General features: G+C 37.7%; 1 protein-coding gene across 5 annotated transcripts in view; it reads right to left on the bottom strand.

The window, feature by feature from the left end:
* Window positions 1–2,521: 2,521 nt before the first annotated feature.
* The window catches only part of LOC121257168 (DNA repair protein XRCC2 homolog), a 41,993-nt gene continuing 23,813 nt past the window's right edge, over window positions 2,522–20,701 (bottom strand). For 2 of the 5 annotated variants that reach the window (XM_041158076.1, XM_041158078.1), the window contains exons 5-10: window positions 13,701–13,763; window positions 10,969–11,103; window positions 3,593–3,686; window positions 2,990–3,090; window positions 2,816–2,913; window positions 2,522–2,760 (exon numbers count right to left, since the gene is read on the bottom strand). In XM_041158076.1, coding sequence (XP_041014010.1) covers window positions 2,817–2,913; window positions 2,990–3,090; window positions 3,593–3,686; window positions 10,969–11,103; window positions 13,701–13,763 — 490 coding nt within the window. In that variant the 3' untranslated portion in view covers window positions 2,522–2,760; window position 2,816. Of the gene's footprint in view, window positions 2,761–2,815; window positions 2,914–2,989; window positions 3,091–3,198; window positions 3,255–3,592; window positions 3,687–10,968; window positions 11,104–13,700; window positions 13,764–20,701 lie in introns of those variants that run through there. The other 3 variants (XM_041158077.1, XM_041158079.1, XM_041158080.1) reach the window with 3 other exon arrangements.

Below are 20,701 nucleotides of genomic sequence, written 5' to 3'. Positions count from 1 at the left end.
AGGGGACTAATGGGACACTTTAGTGTCAAGAAAATTTTAGATATTTTGCAGAAACATTTCTTTTGGCCTAAGATGAAGAGAGACGTCAATCGCATTTGTGGCAGATGCATTACATGTAGAAAGACTAAATCTAAGGTTTTATCACATGGGTTGTATACACCCTTACCTGTTCCTAGTGAACCATGGATAGACATATCTATGGACTTTGTTTTACTACTGCCTAGGACAAAAAAGAGTAGAGATTCTATTTTTGTAGTTTTAGATAGATTTAGTAAGATGTCACATTTCATTCCATGCTATAAAACAGATGATGCCACAAACATAGATGATTTGTTTTTCAGGGAGATAGTGCGACTCCATGGTGTGCCTAGGAGTATTGTTTCTGATAGGATGTTAAATTTCTTAGCTACTTTTGGAAGGTGTTGTAGGGAAAATTGGATACTAAGCTCTTATTTTTCACTACTTGTTACCCACAGACTGACGATCAGACTGAATAGTTAATAGGACTTTAAGTCAGCTTTTACGCACTGTTGTTCATAAGAATTTAAAAACTTGGGAGGATTATTTGTCATTTATAGAGTTTGCATATAATAGGACTATGCATACAACTACTTCATATTCTCCTTTTGAAATTGTTTATGGTTTTAATCTACTTACTCCTTTAGATTTGATGTCTTTACCTGTTGATGGTAGGAGTAGCTTGGATGGACAAAAGAAGGCGAAGTTTGTGAAGTCACTTCATGAGAGGGTACGGCTTCAAATTGCTCAAAAGAATGAGAGGTTTGCTTCCTAAGCCAATAAAGGGCAAAGGCGTGTCATCTTTGAATCAGGAGATTGGGTTTGGGTTCACATGCGCCAAAAAAGATTCCCAACTCATAGACGAACTAAGTTGCATCCTCGAGGAGATGGATCGTTCCAAATTCTTGAGAAAATTAATGACAATGCATATAAAGTCAATCTTCCAGGTTAGTACAATGTGTCTGCTACTTTCAATGTTTCTGACATTTCTCCTTTTGATGTAGGTGAAGATTCGAGATTGAATCCTTTTGAGGAAAGGGTAAATGATAGACACAAACATAGACCTAGTCTTAAAAATCCTTTACAAATTCCAAATGGGTCAATTACAAGATCAAGAACTAAAAAGATCAATGAAGCAATGCAAGGATTGATGCAATCCACTAGGGATGAAACTAGCAAGAGCCCAACACACAAGATGGGCATTAAAGAAGAAAAACAAGTTTTGATCCACTTGATACAAGCTGTGGAAGATATGACTTAGAGTTATTATTTGGGCCTATTGTTATTAAAAGCTTTCAATTTGTTTAAATCATTTAAATGATTTATTTTATTAGTTTAGAATAATTGGGCTTGAATCCGTTTGGCCCACATATGTTTTATTTTGTTGAACTAGAGTTTCAAGAAGTTACTGTAGCTGTTGCACTACTCATTCAAGAGTATTTTTGGAAGAAAGTGCTTTATTTTGGTAAGGGTTTTTGATTAGGTTTTGATTTAAATACTCTTTGTAGCCTCATTTTAATCAATTTATTAAATTTGATGAATTTATTCATTGTGAGTTAAGTTTATCTCATCTTATTCTTGAATGAACTTTTGAACTTATCAAAGGAAAATTACAAACTTTGTGGCGTTCTTCCTTATAATTTAGGTTCTTCAGACAGGTTCTTCAACGGGTCTAGATTTCCATATAATCTAGGTTCTTGAAACGAGTTCCTCAACGAGTCTAAATTTTCCATTGCCTTGATTTTAACTTTCTTGGATGAATTTTCAAATTGATTGTGAATTCAATGGATTCTATTCCCACGAGTTCATATCAATAACATATTAATCTAGGCAAAGCATTTTAGGTAGTTTAAACACTGACATACTATACATTGGTATGGCCTAGAGGACTGCCTTAATCAGTATTTCTTTCCCAACTAGGGAAAGAAAAGGCAACATCTATTTGGACCACGTTAAATAAGGCAACATCCGTCTATGGTGAACTTGAATTATTGAGATGTTTAGTTCATTATGGCCTGAAAATTTTATAAATCACCATTTTTCATTGCAATTATTACATACTAAGATGCACTGCATATTATTTATGATGAACAATAATATTTAACCATATGTTGCATGTTCTGACACTCCAAGTTTCTGTTATATTCCAAGCAGAGGTTGGGGGCATCACACGTGTTCTGACTGAAACACTGAAATTAAGCCGGAATAATTCGGAATGGTCAAAATTTGACCCGAAATGGATCACCTCATCAAACCATGCCAGTTACTATTCTGGTACAAAATGTCCCGACCACTCCGGTCAGAACAAAATGAAATTATAAACTTTGTTCAAAGGCACACAAGAACCAATACTCTTTTGACTTCCAACACTGATTTTTGTCATATGATTTTTCCTTGACAAGGTTTTAATGAGACGCATTTTTCTATATGGTCATACAACGAGTTGTAAATGCATGCATGCGGATGGCCATATAGATTCTACCTCTTGGAATTCCTATTCATGTACTTTTTTAGAATTTCCAAGTTCATGGAAATTCATGTGTCACCATTTTATAGTTGTTATCCTTCAATGTCTATAAAAGTGAATCTTGAGGATCATATGTAATACATAAGTAATTTGAGATAAATGATATTGAGTTCCTGAAGAGCTAGATTCATATATTACAATCTTTCAATTCTCTTACTATTTTCTCTTTAACTTTACAATAGTTTCTTGTAATTGTTTTTCTTCCCCCCTTTTATCTCGCTTTTTTTTTTTTTTTTTTTTTTGGGGGGGGGGGGGGGGGGGGGGGGGTGCATTAAGTACTTTTGATCGGCATCATGTTAGAGATCAAGAAAGAACCAAGACTGCACACCAAATCTTCACGCAGTTCATGGGACCATGAAGACACCGGCCTACAGGTTCCAAAACAAATTACGATGTCAAATTTAGAACATTCGCAATCGATGAGTACCATGGGCTCTTGCTTACCTCTTTGACAGTAAATTTATCCACAAAACTCTGTGGTGGGAGCAGCCATTCTGAAAAATAGAGCGAGCAATCATCGTCATTGGTTCGAATGAGAGGATCATCTGGAAGCAACAAAACAATGTACATCCGTAGTTAAGAACAAAAAAAAAAGCTATTGGCTGATATTGCCATGACGACAATTAGTAAGGCAAAATTCATTGCATTTTCACCATAAAGAAAATTCTAAACCTGATGCTCCTACAAGTACCCTGTGTGTAACAAAGGTCTGCAAAGATTTAAGATAAAAGCAAGTATTCAATAAGACTTTTAACACTGATGCACCCTAAAAATTTCAAAATTAATAATTTAACATCAAAGTCCTTTCTAACTATCCCACAGTCCAATGCATATTCTTATAATCAACCACAAAGAACCACAAGATACATGGACAAAAATGTATGCATCTTGAAACACCACATTCAAGTAATATATTGGTGAAAATTGGTGAAACACCACATTCAAGTAACCTTTGCAACTGCGATATCACCTGCAGTTGAATATTACCTCCTCGTTATATATTGGTGAAAATATAATATTAAAAAGCAACTAATCATGAAACATTACCTGCCAGACAGAAGGCATGTACTCACGGTAAGGAAGTTGCAGAGATGTACTGCTCATGCTTCTTGAATTTGAGGTATCCAATTTCCCCAAATTCCTGCCAGCACATAGAACAATAAATCAAGAACCTAAAGCAGAATGAAGACTTGCAAAGGAAAAGTGGCCTACAAATTAGCCATCGCTGTCACGAAACCAAGAACTGACATAGAGATCACACTTTTCTATCATACAAGAATTACACTTTCTCCACTTGGTCCTTTTAGGACAAGAATTGGCAAAAGCTAATATAAAGGCATATATACCAGTCTGTCAAAGTTAGAGAAAGACTAAATAAAATTCCCAGCAGCTCTTTATGTAACCATCCAGGGGCGGCCCAAGCCACGTATAGGACTAGTAAGGTTACAATTGGAGTCCTTTGAAGTGCATAATAAAGGGCAAGAAACTTTCCTTCCCAAACAATGAAGAAACCCATTCACCACTTTCGAAGGATTCATGACTCATTTCCTTCCTACTCCTTCCTAGTAATTTCCTAGATACTTATCGACTTCTTATCTGTATTTTCTTAAGCCCACATGGCAAAACCAAAAATTGAATTTTAAAATTATAGCTACAAACCCCAAGTCTCATCCTCGGCTTTCCGGCAAGCTTGGATTGTTGTCACAACACCAACTTTATTAAGGGGGTAAAATAGCAATTTTCGTAATTTTCTCTGTATCACATTATTATTTCTGCAGGTTTATTCAATGGGCTTTAAAGAGGTATAAGAAAACTAGTTTATTATGCAAGAAAACACCCAATCCATGTCCTAATAGGAATAGTAAATAAAATGCAAGAAAAACTAGGAATCCTTGTACAATGATTCCTCTTGATCAAACAGATCTGCCCCCCCCCCCCCCCCCCCAAATTTTTATGTATAAAGCCTAAAATTCAGGATACCTTTTCCTCAAATTATGCTGCCAGCTTTTTCCTAAAAGAATAGAAAGTTGTCTAAAAGTCTATCATAGGGAAACTCAATTCCTATGAAATAGGAATGCCATTTTGCTGCCAGCCCTATCTTTTAGGACAAATCATAGATTTAGGACTCTTCTTCCAATACTTGTTGTCAGAACTCTAGGAGTTTATCCAAATTTATTTTCCAAGGAATCAAGTCTTTTTAAGGAGTTAAAAAGCTTATTTTTGTCAGCCCTGATGTATCCCAACAAACCCTAGCATTTTTTACGAGTAAGATAAATTTTGAAAAGTGATACATGAATTCACTTTTCATGTATACAGGAATTATACATGAATTCACATATCTAACAAAGGGGGAAAGAGGTATAAAATTCTGAAAATGAGAAATAGAAAAGGGAGCACCATGATGGGCATAATTATGTCCACTGATAAAAGGTGGTTAAACACAACTTTAACTCTGACACGATCTTTCACTATCCTCAAAGCCACACAGGTTTCTTTCCCTCGAGATGCACCATAAGATGCACAATTGAACCATCTTGCACAATCAAACATACTGATAGTGGCTAAACTGTCCATTCCAAAGTGCTAACAGCTTCACCACCTTTGAAGGCATCACCCACTTAGTACCAAGAAATTGAAGAATATGCTCCATGCTAGCAAACTGATAATGTAAAAGTAGGCGATCCCCAGCCTCTTCATTTCTTCTACACGTGCAACACGGGTTGACCGCTATCATGTCCAATGCCTCTTAATTTTATCCAGGCTAAGGACTTTCCTTAGAGCCGCTTCCCACATGTAAAAAGATGCCCTTGGAGAAACCCCGTCTTCCAAATAAGCTTCCATGGAAAACGTTCCTTGGAGTGATTACATAGCACTTCACAGTAAGACTTCACTTAAAAGAAGTCTCTCCTAGATAGGTTCTAAAGCAACTTATTAACACCATTTTGTTCCACCATATGTGCATAAAACTTGTCAAAGAATGATGAAAAAAGGTCAACCTCCCATTCATTAGCCTAGCTAGTGAATATGACACCCCATGAGCTGAATCATGTCAAGGAGTATAGAGGTCGGCCACATATGCATGCAAGCGGTTCTATAACTGGAAAAGTACTTCTCAAGGATTGATCCCCACATCTTTGAGTCCTTGCTCACTGTTAAATATAGTATACCGGGAGAAATCATCCCACTCTCTTCTGATGTTCTTCTGAAGACCCACCCCTTAAGACTCATTTACCTCAAGAGAACACCAATCTCTTCCATACTCTCCATAGGCTCTCCCGTAGGCTCTCCTGTTCATAGGAATACCGCCAAAGCCACTTCCCCATAAAAGCCTGATAAAAGACCATTAAATTTCTGACCCATAGCCCACCACCTTCAACTAGCATGCAAACCTTAGCACATTTCTTCACAAAATGGACCTTGGTGTCTTCCCCAACCCTCTGACAGCATGCTACGTTACCTTCTTTCCTTATTTAGCTTTCATATTTTGTATATATTTATGCTTCCTTATTTAGATAGCAGATGTTCCTTACTTAGACAGATTTTGTACATAGTCCTAGTTTCGTTACTTAGACTGATTCAATTGCTGTAATTTAGGCTTGATTCTAGCCTTGTATCTTGCACAGTTGTGCCTATATAATGAAAGGAAATCCTCACAAAGGAGGTATTCAATCCAGTTGACACCCTCCCTCAAAAAAATCTCATTGTATCTTCTCCAAACGGTTGGCCACTCCTACAATTTTATGTTAAGAGTTACGTATCAAAATATTTATGAAAATTCATGATTTTATATGAAGAGCTATGCATCAAAATATGTATGAAAATTCATGATTTTATATGAAGAGCTACGCATCAAAATATTTATGAAATTTTATGATTTTATGTGAGGAAACATATGTCATGACAGTCTATGAAAGATTACAATTTCATTTGAAATCTAAGATATGATAAGGCACAATTTAATTTGAAACTATGATATGATAAGACAAAATATAACAAGAAAGAATGCATGTATGATTATCAAGTATGATTGTTAATATAGGTAGCAGCCTATGTTATGATATTAGGATGGTACCATATGTTTAAAGGGCATATTGCATTGCTAAGATGTACATGCTGGTAGCATACCCAGCATGTCTTTCTTATATATAGATTCCACAACCCGAGGTCATGGGCAAAATTGGAATCTATTAAGATTTGCTAACCCTAACTCATAGATATCAACAGTGGGTACCGGCCTATGACAAGTAAAAGAAAAGTTAAGGCATTTCATGCACAGATCAGATTCATGTTCATGTTCATGTTCTTTACGTATGTAACTATGAGTATGCATGTTTTCCAAGAAACCCTATGTTAATATTATGTTTACTGTATGATGTGCTACTATTGAGTATTCAACACATTTTTGTATGTTTTTATATTTTAACCTCCTCAGGTAAGGTGAGGACCTTTATGAAGATTGACTTGCAGACAAGACTTGGCCCATGGAGGCGAGGTAGAGGCCTAGGTAGTTTATAACATGCTTATTTTTATTATTTTCAGTTTAATAAGTTATTCTTGATAAGTACATGAGATTTGATTGATTGTAATAAGTGCTTCCGCAGACTCTTTTAGATTTTAAGTATTTTAATAAAGACATCGCCAACGAGGAGCAATTCGGACTTTGCCAAGTTTACCTTCAACCCAGACATTTGCCTAACATTTTCTTATGAAGGACCCTAAACCCTATTCCTTCACCCTAGCCACCATTCCCACTTACTTCTGCCCCTTTTAAGCCCCCAAAAGTCAAGGAATCTCCTAAAACGCAGTGCTTCTCCTTTCCTAACAGATATCCTATGTACAGCCTCCCTTTTGTCATTCAAATGAGTTTTCTTCAAGCTTTGTAACTCCTTTCATCAAATTTCAAGTTTAGATATCTAGTAACCTTCTAATAGATTGTTACATCTTTCTTGGATAGTTTTGTCATGAAAATCAGTAAAAGCTCTCTAGCTCTTGAGGAATTGCCAGTCTTGCAGAATACGTCGATCATATACCCTTAAGGGTGCGGTAACTATTATATTCTTGCTTGAAAAGTGCTATTACATTATTATGCTACGTATGATCCTTCATTGAAAGCCCATTTCATGTACCAAAGCTATGGTAATAAGCAAGTTGCCTGTGAATTACTTGTTATATGCCACACATGTTTAATATGAATGTCATATTAGCTCATGTCAGCTTATAAGTCAAGAGAAAATCATAGTTATGTGAATGAATGTGAAGCATCAAATGATGGCCATAACTTATAAGAGATGCATGGTACCCATGCAAAGTTAAGGGTGGATGTGCAAGCCACACTGAAGGACAGTTGCGTGAAGGTATGGTAACCTATGGTCAACCAAAGAGAAGTTAATTTACAAGAACAAGAATATTTAGCAATCGCCCCTCTGCTCATAGGCTGTGGGATCGGTGCACAACCTTACACACAAGAGTTAACGCATGTTGGCCATAAAGAAACCTAAAGAGAAGTTTGATTCATGCAAAGAACATGTTGTTTTTCTATTCATTCTTAGACATGATGAACATGTTATTAGTGTATTCATTAATTGTCATATGTGTGATATGTTGATTGTTTATTAATTATGAAATCCATAGCAGAAGCCCCTTGGAGAACTTTGATACTCAAAGAATAACGGTTGGAGTATAACTAAGTGCTTGTTTGGTGAATAAGTGAGCTAGGGAGAGCAACGAATGAGCAAGCGGAAAGAACGGGCGAGCAAAATAAAGCGAGCAAGCTCAGGGGGCGAGCAATGGGCTGAGTAAAGCATTGGGTGAGCAAAGATAGACAAGTTGGTGTTCGAAACACGTACCACGAGCAAAACAATAAGAGTCCGAGCAGGTATCCAGAACACCTTCATCGTTCTACCTTCCATCCAAGCTAAAGCCCAGAGTTTATTCCCACGTTGTGTTGAGAAGCCGAGCAAATGGTTGGACATATGTTTCCCCATAACTCTCGGTAGAGGCTAGAGCAAATGCTCTAGAAGTACATTAGTCATACTTGGGAAAACATTAAGGAGTGCTCGGAAGTCACTTAAGCCGACCAAATGCTCGAAAGTAGGCAAGATAGTTGCTCGGTATTCCATCAAACAACATCTTTTTGAGATGATGCACGCACAAATGAGAGGGAGTCACAAACTCCACCAACACACGCATCCCACCCTAACACTTGGGACAATCTTTCGCCACTTGGGTGACATTCACAAGTGGTAGGAATGAGCTTCATTCCTTTCCTTGGCCGAGAAAATGCTTGGGAGTACGTTAGTCATGCTTGGGAACAAATTAAGGAGTGCTCAAAAGTCAATTAACCCGACCAAATACTCGAAAGCATGCAAGGTAGTCACTTGGTATTCCATCAAATGGCTTCGTATGGAGATGATGCACACATAGGTAAGAGGGAGTCATGGACTCCACCAACACACACATCCCACCCTAACACTTTGTAGTTGGCGTCAGACATTTTTTCGCCATGTGGGTGACATTCACAACTGGTAGGAATAAGCTTCATTCCTTTCCTTGGCCAAGCAAATGCTTGGGAGTATGTTAGTCAAGCTTGGGAACACATTAAGGAGTGCTCAGAAGTGACTTAAACCGACCAAATACTCGGAAGCATGCAAGGTATTCACTCAGTATTCCATCAAACGGTGTCTTTTTGAGATGATGCATGCATAGGTTAGAGGCAGTCATGGACTCCACCAACATATGAATCCCACCCTGACACTTCGCAGCTGGCGTCACACTTTTTCACACTGTGGGCGACATTCACAAGTGGTAGGAATGAGCTTCATTCTCCTTAGTCGAGCTCCTGACTCACGTCTAAGCACGTCCTTTCCTTCTCTGTCTCCCTTTCATCCAGCGTACACCAGGACCGACGATTACCTACCAATCAAGGAACCAACCCGCAACGAGTAAAACTGTGCACTCATGAAGATGACTTCCTTTTATCCCATGCCACTCAATCTTCTCCCCACACTTTGGTTTTGCAATCCAGGATCCTTCTCTCTCTCTCTCTCTCTCTCTCTCGTCTATTCTAATCTCCAAAGAGAAGGCAAAACTATAACTCTGCAAGTTGAGCTCTACTTTCACCCACTCGGACTACCATAATCATCATCAACGAGCAACTCAGTAAGAACTCACTGATAAGGTAGGTTCTTCTCTACGAAAACGCTAGCAATGTTGGTTAATGACTATGAGCATGTCGTGTTACAATCTACTACGTCTTCGCCCCATTCTTTTGATATTTTTCTGCATGCATTATACCCCACTATAATTTTTTTTTGGCACCAGGTTGAGAACAACATTCTGACTAATCCCAATGGTGTATTGGCCCTCGGCAAGGAGTGTCCAGCAGTGTACCTCGAGTAATTCAAGGGGAAAATTCCCCAGTCCGATAGTGCCTAGAGATTGTTTGCACCCAAGAGGACTCGAACCTTAAAATTCGAGGGAGCATACTACCAAGACCAAGTCCTTTACCACTTGGGCCAACCCCTAGGGAGCATATGGGTTGGCTGGTAATATGGGTTGGCTCAAGTGGTAAAGGCCAAAACCTGAGGGAAGCATACCATCAACACTTTACCACTTGATATGTATGTTGTTCCTTTGCAATGTATGCTTCAATGCACATGTTCCAATGGTAAAACATAAGCTAAATTACATTTGTTGAATGAAATGCTATTTACTAAGTGGAACAAATATTGGAGGAAAGCTATTTAAGAAGTCACATCGAGCTTTAAGTAATATAATTTATATTTGATTGTCCGGATATCATATCAACTCATCATATTTCTCTTTATGAAAACTTTGACCTTTGTCTTACAGACCTTGATCGGTAAATCAATATCATATGATAATTTTCAGATTATTTGAAGCCAAATAATGGAACAAATATTGGAGAAAAGCTATTCACTGTCTGAGTGTATTCTGTATAATGTGGAGCTGAATTATGATATACAACATGTAATACTTCAAATTTGAAACTAGGAGGTTTGTCAACAGTTCAATTAAAATTAATTTGTAATGTAATTACTGATTCATTTAGTCATGTTCTGGATGATCATTTAATAAACTTCTTTTTAAGACTTAATTGATACTGAAGTTGTTCGTTTGATCAATTACCAACGGGTAATCCCCACATCTAGATCTGGAGCTTGGATCTAGGATGATGACCCTTGACCACAAAAAAAAAAATCTACTTATGTGAAGAATCAGCATCATTTGACCTTTGGGAACAAAAAATTAGGATCTTTCACACAAAAGGAAAGTAAGATTGGAACTCACATTCCCATGTGCTTGGGCTTTTGCCTATTCTTACGACCAATATAATTTTGTTTACTGATAAGAAAAGGATTGGAACTGGCATAATCAGAACTTTTGGCCTTTCGGGGACTCACCGTTTGGTCTCCATGGAATATCTATCTCCAAAAATGGTAGCTTTTGTAGCTATGACAAGCATGGGATGCAACAGCAGAAGCTTTCTAATCTCCTGAACTACAGTTTCTGACACAGTCTGAAGAGAGGGGGTTTTCCTTCAAATCAAACAATATAATCAGCAAGATCAAGTACGATCTAAGAATCTCGTAACAAATCAGATTTACACCGACAATTATTAAATTTACAGCACATATTGTACCAACTTAACATAATAAAAGTCAAATGCATATATGTGAGGATGATTGCTACTTGGGTGTTGGGGTGTAAGTTAATCGGTCTGGACTGGAAAACCTGACCGGACCGAATGGTTTGGTCTCAACCCGACATTTTCGGTCTGGTCCATATATATTTTAGAGTTTTGGTTTTCGGTTAAGTCTCGGGGTGTATTTTTTTGGACCGGGTTAGACTGACCAAAATATATATATATATATATAGTTTTTTTAAAATAAATTTATATATATTATTTTATATGGTAGTTATATAAGTTAATTATGTAATTTTCATCTAACCTATCACCATTGACCATATGTATTTGGACTTTGGATGATATTGCATTTTTTAATTTCATTTTCTCTATTTTTTTTTTTTTTTGTAACTTTATTATTTTTGATAAGATATCTATTTTTGTAACTTTATTATGATAATTGCTAATTCTCATGGACGGATATGGGTAATTTCGATAATTTTCCCAACTTTTTTTAGGCTATTTTCAAGCACAAAATGTGAAAATTAAGATAAATAGTTTATATTCAAAACTGCAAACATTGTAGGATTTTTGTATTGATGGGCCGAATATAGCCAACATACACATTAGAAGTGATTTTGGGCTTTTTGTATGTTTGACCCATTTTACATTGGCCTGGACCGAATTGGACCAAATGGACTGAGTGGATCAATTACACCCCTACTTGGATGTATGAGGAACAGAAAACCAAAACGAAATTAATGTCACTATATCAATGAGAAAATGACAAATTATTTATTCAAAATCTAACTCCTTTTATTGCCCAGCTCCACTTTTGTACCAATCTAAGATCAAGCTTGTTTCAACCAAGCGCTATACCGAACTTTGATGAATTATACATACAATCTGGATGGATGCTTGGATTTGGCAATGAATTGTATTATGGATGTGGATTTGGAGGGCCCAATGCAAATTTTCTTTTTAGTCTCTCAAAATTGGCTTCAAATTGGTTTTGAGTTTCAATTCTAAAGCCAAAAGTCCAATTTCACAATAAAACTAAGAATCTGTGATCCCAAACCTTAGCCGTTTCATGCATCTCTCAAACTGCACCTCCCATGTCTCTCGAAACAATATATCAGTGTTCGAATGGATAATTTTACTTTGATTTTTGTGTTTTGCTTTATTTGGTTTTCTGGAAAGTCTATTTTAGTGGGTTTTCTTTGTTGCACGAAAATAGAGGAACGGGTAATGAAGACAGTTTTCGCTTACTGAGGTGCAGAAAAGTTTTAGTTTCTTCGACTGGTGGAACTTCAGTTTGCTGTGGTGTGAAGCTGACTCTTGTGTGTTTATTTTTTCCCTTTGCTGATTGTTTGTTTCCTTGTGCTTGTGACTTGTTGTGCTTCTACTCTCTTTCTTTACTGTTTCAGTGACTTTTAGTTGTTTGTATTTTATATATTCGTTTTGTCATCTACCGTGTGCTTGACAGAGTGTTTGTGAGGTTTGGGTTGTCTTTTTTTTTAACCTTTAATTGTTCACCAGCAGTTCTTGTCTTCCAGTGGGTTCCTCCTGGCAGCAATTATAGCAACAAGAAGAAAAGGGAAGCCTGAGGAAGGAGGACCTCAGTTCACTTAAAACTCTTTCAAAATCAGTAAAAAGCCTCTCACTTCATATCTGTGTTGTCAGTGACAGATCCATAAATTCATCTTGGGCGAAATCAAGTCCCTTAACTCCACCCCCTGCAGTAGTTCACATTAAGACAATCTGTATACACTTCTCTAGGCGGTGGTAGTTCCTAAGCCTAAAATAATGTAGTTTTAGGTTGGGTATATTTTTTATATTTAAATAAGAATTTTAAAACAGAATAAAAGACTAGCCGAAGCCCAAGTACACAGGACGTATACAAGAATGAGCACCTAACTAGAGTTAATAAAAATAGATACAAGGTATTCCTGAATATCAAGCCCATTTTGGCTTTGGTATAGTGGTTCTGATAGCTATAAATAGAGGCAATAACAATCATTTGGTAATGTACTTGAAATTCTCCACCTTTTCAAGGTGAAGGCATGGGGTTCAAAACATTAAAAGTATTGCACTTTGTGAGATATAATATTCTTTTTTTGATTGATAAAAAGAACAGGTAACTATAAGCACCAGGGCTCCTGGCATTGGAGATCAATTTTATGAGTTGGATTTATAAGCACCAACTAGGCATATCAAATGGTTTTTCCTACATTATACGGACACAAGGAGTGAGAAGCTCCAAGGAAAGCAAGCATAAAGATCAAATTATTCAAAAGTATGGTCTAGATTTGAATTGGGCCATAGTTGGAATCCTACAAAGTCTATGTGCTTAGTATGATAACCAAAAAGCCAAACTAGGGAAAAAATATGGTTGCAGGAAAATTATAAATTGACTGATAACAAATCCATAGAAGCCAAAACAATTCATAACAAGGAAAAAAATCAATGACTCGACTGAAGTATCAGTCACCTAATTGCTCTTGTTACCTGTTAGTAGCCCCTAATGGCATGAATGTTGAGGCACGATCTATCCAATGGAAAGCTCCAATACTGGTATGAAAGGGATCCAAATTTAGATATTATCAATTAAACAAAATCAATCTATTTTCAGATCCAATTGCACTAAAACCAACATAACCTCACATTGGATATCATGCTAAGGGTAAGAAGCATACCATTTAATTTCAAAAGGTTTAAAGTTTCTTATTAATACATTAGAAGTATGAAAAGATAGTCTGTGTTTCTCATTTCTCTCATATTTAAGATCAACAACAAATCCTGGAAAAACATGTGCAGGTAGAAGTAGACAGCTGCAATTATTTCCTTTTTAAAGCTTGGCTTAAAGAGGGCCATCCATCTTCTATTAGCACAGGACCTATCCGATCCCCACTCGCATCACACTCTATAACAAAGGTTTTAGAAGAATCAGGCAATGCCAACACTGGAGGATTATGACAGCAACCTTCAGTCTTTAAAATGTTCCAATGAAAGGGGTCCTTGAGAAAGGCAGTCAAGGGGGCAGCAATCATTCCGTAATCTTTGATAAACTTCAGATAATAGCAAGTAAGCCCAAGAAATCCCCGCAAGGATTTCACACTCCTAGGGCAGAGCCATTTCACCATAGCTTCAATCTTAGAGGCATCTGCTTTAACACCATCCTGAGATATACTATGGCCCAAGTACTCTATCTCAAAGTATACATATTTTTGCACTTGGACTGTTTAGCATATAATTGATGGTCCTATGAGGTCTGCAACACAGATTGCAAATGCATTAGATGAGCCTCTAGACTCTTGATGTATACCAAATATCATAAAACAAAACAATATCAAACTTTCTCAAGAAAGGCCTGAAAACTTCATTCATGAGGCCTTGAAATGTGGAAGGTGCATTTGTTAAACCAAAAGGCATAACCAAAAATTCATAGTGGCCTTCATGAGTGCAAAAAGCTGTCTTGGAAATGTCCTCCTCTCCTTCATTCTAATCTGGTGGTAACCAAAACGCAAGTCCAGCTTAGAGAAAATTGTAGCTCCTTGTAACTAGTCCAAGAGCTCATTCACCACTGGAATAGGATACTTATCCTTCACTGTAACCTGGTTCAAAACACTGTACTCGATACACATATGCCACATACCATTAGCCTTTCTCACCAACAAGATAGGAGATGAAAATGGTGACTGACTAGGCCTTATCACTTCAGTTGCTAAGAGCTCTTTCACTATCTTTTCAATTTCAGTCTTCTAGTAATATGGGTGACGATAAGGTCTCACAAAAACTGATTGATCTAGGCTGGAATTGGAAATGGAAAGAAGGAATATGTGATTTGGTGATCTTGAACTCTTTGAGGGGGTAAACTCTTAGGTTCCTCGAAAACCTTGGTAAACTTTGCTAATAGAGTAGTAATTTCAGCCTGCTCTTTAGGAGTGGCACTTCTGTTAAGCTCATAAGCTCTAAAACAATTCCCAATTTAGGAACCTTAGTAACCTCCTTTTCATGAATCAACTCCCCATTATTAGTGTGGAGTCCTTCTAAGACTACATACTGTTGTTATAGGGAAACTTCATTGTCATCTGCACAAAATCCCAGACTATAGTACCCAATGATCTTAACCATTGGACTCCCAACACCACAATCACAAACCCCCAATGATAAGATAAAGAAATCAGTAGAAAAGTTCATACCTTGCACCCTGAAGTTTGTATCGGTACATTTTCCCTCACTACATAAGGTTTCTCCATTTGCCACCTTCACATTTATAAGTTGTCTTCGAAATGGGTAACTGACATCGAGTAGCTATTAAGGTATCCAAAAAATTATGGGTACTCCCAACATCTATCAAAATACTATCCCATTGATTCTATGTCCTTCCCAAAACTCATTGTTCTCGGGTTAGGAAACACTACAGAATGTAAGGAAATTTCAGCCAACTCTATCAATTCTTCATTGATTGTGTTATGCCCAATTCCTCAATCATCTACTCCTGCTCCAACTCTTCTTGTGTGAGGAACGCACCAGCGCAAGAAGACGGACCACCTTCCAAGGGCAAAGGAAAGGTGAATGAGTCTTTCCTTGGCAAGTGGAAGGCCAAGATGATCCTCCCTCATTAGTTTAGTGAAAAATGAGAGGCAAGGTCTGCAAAATGCATCTAATCAAAAGAAAGGACGAGCAGCACCACGTAGAAAGCCTGACAGACACATCTGAGTGCAGATGTAACAATTTTCACTTTGTGCCGAGCGAGCAAGTATGGAGGCAAGAAAGGCTGGTGCAAAAGGCAAGAAACAGGAGCTGAAGAGGCTGGTAGCTCGGGCGAACGACAAGCAACTAACGACAAGACCCATGAGGATGTATGAGCTTTCCGGCATAACATGAAAATACTCATAAGGCAGCAGTATCATATGCAAAAGCCTACACTCCACCTGAGAGGTCAAATTAGGAGTGAGTCTGCAAAAAAGATTGTGGTCCTGCAGGCCATATTGTATGAATCTCCAAAGGTATGGTCCAGGGCTACGTGGGAGACCCATACTTAGGGAAGGAATCCGGATTGGACACATGACAAGCCACAAGAATGTGCATGCCTTGTCCCGTCAGTCTGTCTCTATCATCCTGCAAAGGGACGACCAAGACTAAAGGGCTCCTATTCAATGACATAAGAAGTCAGAAGGACACCTGACGATCCCGGCCTATAAATGGCTTAAAGTAAAAGTCAAAATCTCAATTTTGAGATCTCAAGCATTGGAGTTTTTTAGAATCGACGTCTTCAAAGAGAGCAAGTGACTTCAAGAGAGTAACGAGAAGAGTAGTGTCAGCGTTGTCGTAGTATTTTATATATTGTGAGATAAGTTAGCTTCTAAGATAATTATGAGAATATGGGGTGAATGTTGTGGGAATGTTAAGGTTTAACTTTGCATATTCTGTAACTTTTCCCTTTCTGCTCATGAAAATAAGATATATCTCCTTCATTATATCTATGGATTATCTTTACTCTGTGATTTGAGAGTCCCCGCACTCCCCGCACTATTCCTATGACACATTGCCACGAGTTTCATACAGGAAGTAAGGGTCCACGTGATAATCGAGGTGAAATGGTTTCGTATTGGCCTCACTTGATAGACGAGTTGAGAGATTCCCAAGGCATAACATGTGTGGTGTCTTCGAGTAGGTGATTGGGTAGACGTGTCCCCAGGGCAAAAAGTATACTTCATGCTTAGAGGTTGATTCCTCGTCATGCATGAATATTTGTTCACGGATCTTTTACATGAAATTTTGCATTACATCTTTGTTATGGAGATGTGATTTGGGAAGATTTATTGTATTTTTGGTGATAATCTTATTTATAGCTAGATTATATATAGATGTCAATCAGGCTGTAAATACTTACCTTGTATAACATATTAGTGGTGGGTAGACGCATAGAATTTGGTGACAATCTTGTATATTCTCTTCTATATAATGAAAGTAAACCCTCAGTAAAGGGCATCAGACCAATTGACATGGTATCAGAGCCCCTACTTTGATTTCCGTCTTTGTGGTCTTAATCACTGGTGTGCGATTTCAGTTGCTGGTGGGAGGAAATTTTTTTCCTCTATTTTCACAAGTTTTTTTCTTGCTCTTGGTGTTCTCGGTTGGGAGTCGGTGCTTTATGTGGTGATCAACTTTGTGGGTTTAATATTTTGGTGGTTGTCGGCAATTTTTTGTTGAATTGCGAGTATCGTTTTGTTGCAGACTCCTTTTGGTGCTTTTTCGTGGTGGCTAGGTAGCTGTGTGACAATCGGCTCTCTGTGTGGCAATTGGCAGTTTTTGTGCGTGGCTGTGTGGTGGTCGACTACTCCTGGTGTGGCCGATGAAGGTGCTGGTTGTCTCTTTCTGGTGTGTCATCAATTCTAGGAAGGCACTTTAACTAGGGCAATCTGGTTGCATGACTTGGGCCTATTAACGTTTGGGCTTTTCCTTATTCTCATTTGGATTTGGACCTGAATTGGGTTGGGCTTGCTGTTTATTTTTCTTGGGCTTATTATTCGGAAATTATTTTGCTAGTTATTGTCGTGATTGCCTGAGTATTTTTTGGTTGGAATTATTGCTATTTTTAAGTTGTTTTCATTATGTCTATTGAGAATACTATTGTTCGATTTATTGGAAAGAATTTTCCTAAGCGGAAATTTCAATTTAAAATGTTTTTGAAAGAGAGAGAATTATCAAATCATATTGATAGTTCTGCTAAAGTTCCCACTTATGAAAATGAATTTGCACAATGGGAGGTCAAGGATGCTAAGGTGGTCTCCTGGCCATTGGGGACAATTGAGCCCCATCTTGTAGCAAATATTTGTTGTTTTACTTTTTTATTACGACTCAGGCTATGTGGGGACTATCTCCATATTTATCACAAAGATCACATCGCTCGAAAGTTCCAATTGGAGTTGAAAATTAGTAATTACAGTCAAGGTAATTTGACCATTAAACAATTTTATTCTTATTAATCTTTGGAGCGAGTATTCTGCAATTGTTCATGCTAAGGTCCCCCCGGTGGCACTAGCGGCTCTTCAAGTGGTTGATGATAAGTCAACACGATCAATTTCTGATGAAGCTTCGGCCTCAATTTGAGCCTGTCTGGGCCGCTTATTGAACTGTAATATAGTTCCTTCTTTGGATATTTGTTTGGGAGATTTATTGCGTGAAGAACAGCGTTTATCTACTCATATGAGTATGACTCTCGAGAAGGTCTCTTCTAAGGCTGTTAATGTCGCCTATGCAACACAAGGGAGAAGGATAAACAAGTTGCAGTGTTTCGGTTGCAAGGAGTTTGGTCACATTGCTTGCAATTGACCTAAGAAAGTTTGTAACTGCTGTAAGAAAGGTCATATCATCAAGGGCTGTCGGGTGTGGCCTCAAAATCGCCAATACTAAGTTCTTCAGGATGTTGTTCCGTCATCTTCTTCAGTTGCACCTCGCACCGTAAGCTCTGATTCATCTATTCTCACACCAACAATGGTTCAGCAGTTGATTGTGTCTGTTTTTACTGCTTTAGGCCTACAAGGTATAGGTACTAACTCAACTTCTTGGATTGTTGATTCGGGTGCTTCTAATCATATGACTGGTAGTGCGACGGGTCTCCATGGTGTTCGTAAGTATAGGGGCACGCAAAACATTCAAATTTTCGATGACAGTACTCTTCTTATCACTGTTGTAGGTAATATGGGCTCTTCTTTTCGCAATGTTTTTGTCTCTTCTGGATTATCTACCAATTTGATTTCAGTTGGACAATTGGTGAATAATAACTATGATGTTCATTTTTCTCATGGTGACATTTGTTTCCTTTACAATTTTATATTCCTAATATTGTTTATTTTGCTTGTATAGCTACTGTCAATAACAATGAGGTCTGGCATAAGAAATTGTGTCACCCTAATTACGTTGTCTTGACTCATCTTATGAAACATAGTTTTTTGGGTAATAAAAATTCGTTTTCTTCTTCTAATGCATCGTTTGATTGTGCTACTTCTCGACTTGGTAATAGTAAAACTTTACCTTTTCTTGTGCATGGAAGTCGTGCTTATACATGTTTTGAGATTGTGCAAACTGATGTTTGGAATGTGAGTCCTGTTATTTCTCATCAATTAACGTTGCAAGATATTGATATTGACCATGAGAAATAACAGAACTCACACTCCAAACATCAGTATGCACAATCTCAAAACATGTAGAAGCACGGCTTCCATGCACAAGAAAATGTAAAGTTTTACTATTACAAAGTTGACAAGTAGCACAATCAAAAGATGCATTAGAAGAAGAAAACGAATTTTTATTACCTAATAAACCATGTTTCATAAGATGAGTCAAGACAACAGAATTAGGCTGACACAATTTCTTATGCCAGACTTCACTGTTATTGGCAGTAGTTGTACAAGCAAGATAAGCAATATTAGGAATAGAAAATTGTAAGGGAAATAAACATCCCACTTTAGGCCCCTTCGCGATCACCTTCCCTGGCACCTGATCTTGCACGAGACATACCCATCTGAGTGGATAACTATTGTTCTTCATGCAATAAATCTTCTAAACAAATAGCCAAAGAAGGAACCAGATTATGGTTCAATAAGCCGGCCTAGACAAGCTCAAATTCAAGACGAAGCTTCATCAGAAACTGATCACGTTGACTCTTAGCATGAATGCATGAAAAGCTGCTAGTATTACCGGGAGAATCTTAGCATGAACAATTGCAGAATACTTGCACCAGAGATTAATAAAACCAGAATAAAATTGTTCAATAGTCAAATTACCTTGACTGAAATTGCTAATTTCTAACTCCAATTAAAACTTTTGGGCACTGTGGTCTTGGTGGTAAATACGATGGAGATAGTCTCGCATAGCTTGAGCCGTAGTAAAACAGTAAAGATTGGTCACAACATGAGGATCAATCGTCCCTAACAGCCAAGAGACCACCTTAGCATCATTGACCTTTATTGCGCAAATTCATTTTCATCAGTGGGAATTTTAGTAGAACTATCAATATGATTTGATAATTCTTTCCTTTTCAAATATATTTTAAATTGAAATTCCCACATTAGAAAATTCTTTCCAGTAAATCGAATAATAGTATTCTCAATATATATGATGAAAGCCACTTAAAATAGCAAGAAATCCAACCAGAAAATTTCAGACAGCAATGGTAATAAGCAACGCACGGCAATAAGCAGCAAAATAATTCCCAAAAAAGAAGCCCAAGCAAAACGGGACACCCAACCCAAGTCCAAACGAAAAGAGGCCCAAGTTCACACCAGGAAACTGGCCCAAGCCCAAGTCAAAGTGGCCCAATGAAAATATCGAAACAAAGACAGACCAGGAAACTATAAAGGAAGCAAATACAGTCACCTTCGTCGGCCACACCAGGAGGAGTCCAAGCTGCCGACCTGTAACACCCAAGCCTAACGCCAAGCCTGTTTTTATATTTTTGGGTTAAGTATATGAAAAGCCCAGTTGAAATTTTTCGAATA

Source organism: Juglans microcarpa x Juglans regia, chromosome 3S (assembly GCF_004785595.1).
Source record: "Juglans microcarpa x Juglans regia isolate MS1-56 chromosome 3S, Jm3101_v1.0, whole genome shotgun sequence".
Lineage (NCBI taxonomy): Eukaryota > Viridiplantae > Streptophyta > Magnoliopsida > Fagales > Juglandaceae > Juglans > Juglans microcarpa x Juglans regia.
Note: the sequence above shows the minus strand (reverse complement) of the source record. Positions and strands in the feature narration are given on the sequence as shown.